This window comes from Pundamilia nyererei, unplaced genomic scaffold (assembly GCF_000239375.1).
Source record: "Pundamilia nyererei isolate P.nyererei 1_Seehausen unplaced genomic scaffold, PunNye1.0 scaffold00130, whole genome shotgun sequence".
NCBI lineage: Eukaryota > Metazoa > Chordata > Actinopteri > Cichliformes > Cichlidae > Pundamilia > Pundamilia nyererei.
In genome coordinates, this window is record NW_005187531.1 from 701,086 (window position 1) to 708,147 (window position 7,062).

Sequence of the window (7,062 nt, forward strand, 5' to 3'; positions counted from 1 at the left end):
GTGTGTGTGTGTGTGTGTGTGTGTGTGTGTGTGTGTGTGTGTGTGTGTGTGTGTGTGTGTGTGTGCATGCAGAGGGCGGTGCAGTCACGTGAAGGATAGATGCTTACAGAGGCCACATCACATAAGGCTTTGCCAGGATTCAGGATATAATGAAAGGGTTTTATGTGGAGTCAGACGTGCTCCAGTTCTCAGGCTCCAGCAGGAGATGGAAACCACAAAAGACGGCTGTAAGAGAGCTGATTAACACTTACAGCCAGTAATAACTTACTATCATCAACATAAAAATGTTCCTTTTGTAGCTCTGGCTTAAATACATGTATGTAAAGGCTTGTATGCTACAGCTGGTTTCTCTTTACTTCCTCTGCTCCTGCTTTAGTAATGTACATGTGACTGTGAATATTTGCAGATAGCCACTCAAGCTAAATATATTTAATGTGTCATGAGTGGTCATTTCTGGTGATTAATCCAGGCGTGTGAATGTCTTACTTTTTAATAGGTGTTCTCCTCCTAAGTGTGCTTCTGTAAACAGTTGTGTTATTTCAGTCCAGATGAGCTGAAACGCTTCCAAAAGAGCCGAGGGCAAACAAGCCTGAGGGGTCTTCTATTGAATTTAGGTTAAAAGGATGACACTGGTGTCATGCTGGAGGGGACAAACACCACCCAGACAGAAATTACACAACTTCAACACCCGAATGTTGTTCTTGCTGAAGTACAAAGCGTGTTCTGTATGTAAACCTCTGGGAAGGCAGGGCAGTCTGTGCCTCACACAGTGCAGTTGTTGTCCATCAGGATCGGTGTCATCGCTAGAGAGCACGGTTCACAAATATTCTTCTTAGGTTTGCTTGGCTGCATTAAAGCCTTTTGCCTAGAGAAGAAGTCATGGTTTGTAAAGCTTCAGTGGTTCTACAGCGAGGCAACACTTTTTTTTACATATATATATATATATATATATATGTATATCCGAGAAGGGGCTTTCCTTACTGTGCTGCTTGTAGTTTCAGTTCACACTTGGTTTTGTCAGTCACACATTTAACTTTGCTCAGAAAAAGTCACATATGCTTGCCTATTTATTACCTTAGATCTTCATCTGTGGTTTGTTTTGGACTGACCGAAGCCTGGCCATACTGATAGGTTAGGAGTGCGCAGATATCAAAGGGTGCACACCCAAGAGTCATAGTGCCAGATGACAGTCAGATGCTGAATAACTTGAAGCTTTGGAGTGAAATGCTGCGTCCAGGCTCTAGTTTTCCAAGCAGTCCTAATTACGCTGGTGGGAGTAAAGTGAAGGTATGGGTTGGGGCAGTGAGGAGGGGCTGTTTTAAAACGGCTAAGAGAGAAACTTGGGTTTGAATCGTTCATTTTATCTGTGCTGTGAGCCACTAGTTTGTCACAGAGAAGAAAGCACATGCTGGCAGCAACAAAAAAAGAGAAAAGGCGTAAAGACACGCCTCCTCCTCCTCCTCCTCCTCCTCCCCCCCCGGGGCTGAGCCCGCCCTCCTCTCTGCACTGGCTGATGCAATCCCATAGTTCCATTGCGCTGCGGGAGATAATCCCAAACAGTTTTGAATGGGCGCTGTAAGCAGGGCTCTTTGTGACCTCTCTCCCAGAGGCTTACGGGCTAAAGGGGCCTCAGGTTTTACCTGATACCTGCGACCTTTCACCCAGTTCAGGCTTTAACAGGTTGCATGTAGCTCAAGGATCTCCTGGTTTTCTCTGACTCACACACACACACAAGTTCATAACTCTTGACACACTTCAATCACTGGCCAAGTGTGAGGAATCGGCTTCAGTCGCAGGCTGGCAGCCGTGCATATTTGTTAATGATTCGGTTCTTTGACTGAGACAAGAAGAGAGCAACTGACTTTAGTGTTGGAATAAATTGTTTTTATCAAACAAATGTTTATTTCTCTATTTACAAGAAAGCTGAAAACACTGTTTCACCGCATTCATCACCACTATGTCACTGTTTCTCCTAGATCCGTTCGTCCATCACCACGTTACTGTTCAGCGGGCGAGAGTTCAGCTGGACTCGCCACTTGCTGATTGCCGCCTTCATCCTGGCCTTTAACAACGTCCTGGTCATCTGTGTCCCCACCATCCGGGACATCTTTGGCTTCATCGGTGAGTCCTGACACTGAGTGTGAACAGAGAGCAACATTTCTGCCCTTTCAAAAAGACACATGAACCCAGAGTGAGTCAGTGAGGTTTGCCGGTTCACGCCTGATTGGCACCTTCAGATGAGGGATTGTTTAATTGGATAAAGCCGCTGGAAGTACAGAGAAGCTTAAAATGTCAGGTTAAATCCTTACCTGGTGAGGATTCTCAGGTTTAAGATTGTCAGGAAGAACACTTTCCTACTCACCCCCTTTTTAATAAAGAGTTGCCAGCAGATGCCTGTGCACAAGTTCTGTTGGAGCAAAGACGATCACTTCGAGCAAAGTTTAAAAAAAAGAAAAAAGAAAAATCAGCTCTGCAAAAGTAATCCCTAAATCAAACCGAAGAGTACTACTTTGTAACTGAGTACCAGCACCTCAAATCAATACTTAATGGCATGCCTATAATATATGAGGCTTGATGCTTTATTAAAGGTATTTTAAAAGCTTATGTTATGCACCTTAATTATTAAAAAGTCTAAAAAACACAGCTGTCACTCAACATGTCACTTAAAGAATTCCTCATAGTGATTGGTCTGGCTGTTTGTTTCAGTTGTTGTCACCTGATGGCAGATTCAGTTTTCCTCTCGGTTTAATTGCAGGCGCCTCTGCAGCAACAATGCTCATCTTCATCCTACCCGCTGCCTTTTACCTGCGCCTGGTAAAGTCGCTGCCGTTGCGCTCCCCACAGAAGATTGGGGTAAGTGTACAGAAACACACTCGCAGTCACACACAATGCTTTCTGCTGCTGTCTCACTGTATTGGCTTTCTCCATGTATCCACTGAGGGCCAGATGAATGTGATCTGCCAGAAATTTCCACAGACCCCTTCTTTCTTCTGTGTATCTCATCAAGCTGAATCCCTTCTTGCTCTCTCTCTCTCTCTCTCTCTCTCTCTCTCTCTCTCTCTCTCTCTCTCTCTCTCTCTTCAGGCAGCCATCTTCCTGGTCGTGGGAGTCATCTTCATGATTGGCAGCTTGACGCTTATCGTTCTTGACTGGATCCACAACCCCCCAGGCTCTGGGGGACACCATTAAAACACTTTTCTACCATCTTCAGTTTCCCATTTAGAAGTGCAGCCACTTCCTTGACTGCCCCACAGCAAATCACTTGTTTTCCGTACCCACTGGTTTCCTTCATTTCATCAAATCGTTATAGAACCTCAGGCTATAGACATGAGTGCAGCACTGGGTTAAGACATCTTCAGTATCCTCCCAGAAAGTCCCACTGGAGGGGATCCTTTTAGCTTAGTTTGTATTTTTTTTTCTTTTTTCTTTTTTTGGATGTGAAACGACACAAATGAAAGAATCACAACAAGGGGTACCGGTCTCTGGTTTAAAATGCCAACATGCCACCGAGACAGCTTTAGATCGTCACCATCATCTTGATGATCATTCTTTTCCAGCTAAGAAGAAACAACAATGAACAGATACTCTGCAGCCTGTACTTGAAGCTTGAAGGGCTGGAACGATGATGTAGGTCCATCAGTCCTCTGTGAACTTTAAGGAGTCTTTTGGAGTGTGCCATCATCCATGGAAAAAGGAGCACATCTAGCATTGTGTTCAGTAGTAGCTGTGTAAGAAGCCATTACTATAATTATTACTACTATTTCCTAAAATTCCTGCGGTTGATTAAGCATTCATCTCTTCTCAAAATGACGGTTGATGAGCAATTTAATTCCATTTTTTATTTGGGAAATTCAACATCGATTTGCTGCTGTGTTACGTATTAACAATCAGAAGCTTTGCCAAAGTTGGCACGCACAAACAATTTTCTTTAGTAGAGTTATGCTAGATATTTTCAGCTCCAAAAAGACAAGGATCTTCCTTGCTGGTCTTTTTTCATTTCGGCTGTGCACACAAGATTAAGTGGGTGCTTTCAGTATTACTGTTCACAGATGGATCTAAATATGCAAGATACGAATGTACATAATTAAGTGTATCTACTGACAAAATGGTTGTTGTATATAATATCTTACTTGGCCTCTTAAGGCTATTTCCCATTCAGCTGGATGATCATTTCCAACTAGCAGTATACATATACCTGCTGGAATCATTATTAAGGCACATACAATAGAATTCATGAGATAAACATTGAATTGTTTTTTTTTTAAATAAGTAATTATATGGGGAAAAAATAAGTATGCATTTTAGACAATTTTTAAAAAAGGTCAGCTAAAAAAGATACATATGAATAGGTTGACCTAAATATTACAATTATTTTAACTCGTGCCATATTATGCTCAAGAAGAACTTTATTCGAATGTACGTCCTTTGTTTTTGTTTTTTTGCATAATTATATGTTATTCAGTTTGAAGTAATTGTTTGACACTTTGTAAAAGTTTATGAGTTAGATGCGAAGATTGATAACAATCTCATGTAGGCACGTTAAGTAGGAAGTTAACCTTTTACTGTCAGGCCTGTAGGGATTGAAACGCTCCATTAAAGTGTGATGCAATGCTTAAACATTTACGGATATATAGAAATTAATTTAAGGAAATATAATATTTCAGTTATTAAGCTTTAGAGGCTGTGGTAGGCAAATTTTAACTTTACGCCAAACCATGCTAGCTAGTCAGTCAATATGCTAGCGAGGGCTAACAAGTCTCCAGGTTCCTTTGTTTTTACTTGGCATATAAATGAGATTGTTATCAATCTTCACGTGTAAGTCTTGACAATTAAGTGAAAATGTTCCCTTCACACACAAAATATCAAAGAGCAGTAATTTTTAGAAGTAAGGGTGCGGTAAATAATAACTAACAAAGAATGATCCATTACCTAGATGACCATGCTAAAGGTGTCAGCCATTTTTAAGTATGTTGTGAAGGGTGTCTACCAAGATCCCAAGTTGCAACTCCAGATGTTTTACCTCAACATCTAAAGCTAAACATTTGGATATCCCCTAGCAATATATTTTTTTATATATATATAATTCTTGATGGTTTTTTTAATTTAAAAGAATAATATACAACCGGTAATCGTATTCATTATTTTATTGTGCCTTCTGAATTCTTGGTATTGTAATTGGCTTTTGAGACAGGTGCCTTAAATGTAACAGTGAATGGCGGCATCACAACCTCAGACTTGTTCCGTTTCACCGCTTCTCCCGTGCCATTGCGAGTCACACGCAGCCAAAGTGGACAGCATTTATAGATCTTTTGTGGATCTACGTACATAAAAACAAATAGATATTTCAAATGAAATAGTATATAACGTGCATGTTTTTGGCCTACAAACATGGTCTTTTTGAACAATTGTATATGCTCTGTAAATAATCTTTATTTTATGGTACACTGACACTCATTGCTTGTGAGCGGGTTGATGGATGAATTCTACTTGACTTCTTCTGCAATCCGTGTTTGTTTTAGTTTCTAAGTATGTATTAGACCTTTTTTTTTTCTCTTGCTGTCAGACAGTAGTTTGTTCTGGGTTTTTTTGGTCCTATATTTGAAGCTTGTATATTTGTAGAAAAGTTGTTCGCTATATATCTGTTTTCATATTTTAACATTAACCTGTCGTCACAATGCATTAACTCAACAGCCTACTTCCCAACACGGTTTTCCCAGGAGTCTCAGAAATAAGGCAACTGGGTTTATGTCACTAGCTGACCGTCACTGGGTTGAATTTTAAAGCCATGATTAAGCCGTGTTGATATTAAACATGTAATTTAACACTCAACAAAATTAGGACGAGACAAGTATTTTATGACCACACTACAGGAAGTTTCTTACAAGACACGTTAGTCATCTGTTACAAGACCAAGTGGTTCTTTTGCTATTGCACTGTGCAATGCAATGTAGCCATCACTTAAACTAACATGTACTGTAAGCGTATATCTTTATGCATAAGAACCTTCCACGTTCACCAGCTCAAAGCTTTACCAGGACAATCATACACCATTGCTGGATGTATGTCAGTGGCTTGTGACGCATTGGTGTCATAGACATCTTTAAAAAGCCCAGTTTTTGGTCAGGTTTTATTTGCAAGGCATTACTTGAATATTTTTACAGCCTGATAAAGTCACCAAGCTTCTCGACTAAAGAAGCTTGACCCGTGCAGTACTCACTATCAATATTCAATAATAGGTGTTTGAAAATCTGCCTCACTCTCTCCTCTGGGTCTGTTACTAATGTAAGAGTTTTTCTCAGTTCCTCAGGATGAGTTTTGTCTTTTCAAGCAGCTCATCCAATAAAAAGAAGAGACAGCAGTTTTTTATCAGAAAGCTCTTTCAACCTACTTTAGTATCTCAGGTATTCAGTCTGGCTGAACTTTTCTTCTCACTTTCGGATAGACTCGTATCATATCTCTTTTCCTTTTTTGTGTGATCGAGCCAAGCTGTACAATGCTGTTATAAGCCGTGCTGGTCTAAATGACAAGTCTTCTCATGGATTTGTAAAACAGACAAGTCCCCAGAATGTGTTTCGAAAGAAGGTGTAGAAAAACCACCTGCCTTATTTTTCTATGGAGCCTCAGCCGTGTAGAAGCACTGGCTTAATGTTTCTGCTGTTCACAGTGTTCCTATGGATCAGATTGAACATTCAGAGTTGTAATTTTACCTAAACAAAGGGGATTTTTTTTTCCTTTTTTTTGTATCGGTGATGCTGTTTCATTATGATGAACAATAAAAATGTGAAATAAAAACCATGTTTTTATCATTTTTTAACTTTTAAAATCATAGTTCTTTAAAGAAAACCAAAGCAAACAAACAAGTGGTAATAATAGAAATGCAGTATATTATAAAATGTTTGTAAATGTGGATATGGGAAAAATCCCTTTTGTCGCTCCAGATTTTATATAACATGCTGGGGTGGGGGGGTTCTAGTTTGTGTCTGAGAAGGTAGTGACCAGAACCATATTTCTGTCATAACAATTAGATGGTATTGGGCCTATAGAAATAAATCTTCAATTTCC

The 7,062-nt window shown here is 40.0% G+C and overlaps 1 protein-coding gene across 7 annotated transcripts in view; it reads left to right on the forward strand.

Annotated features, from left to right (window-relative positions):
• slc38a4 (solute carrier family 38 member 4) overlaps positions 1 to 6,785 on the forward strand; it is a 31,630-nt gene extending 24,845 nt beyond the window's left edge. For all 7 annotated transcript variants that reach the window (XM_005743299.1, XM_005743298.1, XM_005743303.1 and 4 more), the window contains 3 exons: positions 1,977 to 2,121; positions 2,756 to 2,853; positions 3,085 to 6,785. In XM_005743299.1, coding sequence (XP_005743356.1) covers positions 1,977 to 2,121; positions 2,756 to 2,853; positions 3,085 to 3,189 — 348 coding nt within the window. In that variant the 3' untranslated portion in view covers positions 3,190 to 6,785. The remainder of the gene's footprint in view (positions 1 to 1,976; positions 2,122 to 2,755; positions 2,854 to 3,084) is intronic.
• Positions 6,786 to 7,062: the final 277 nt, after the last annotated feature.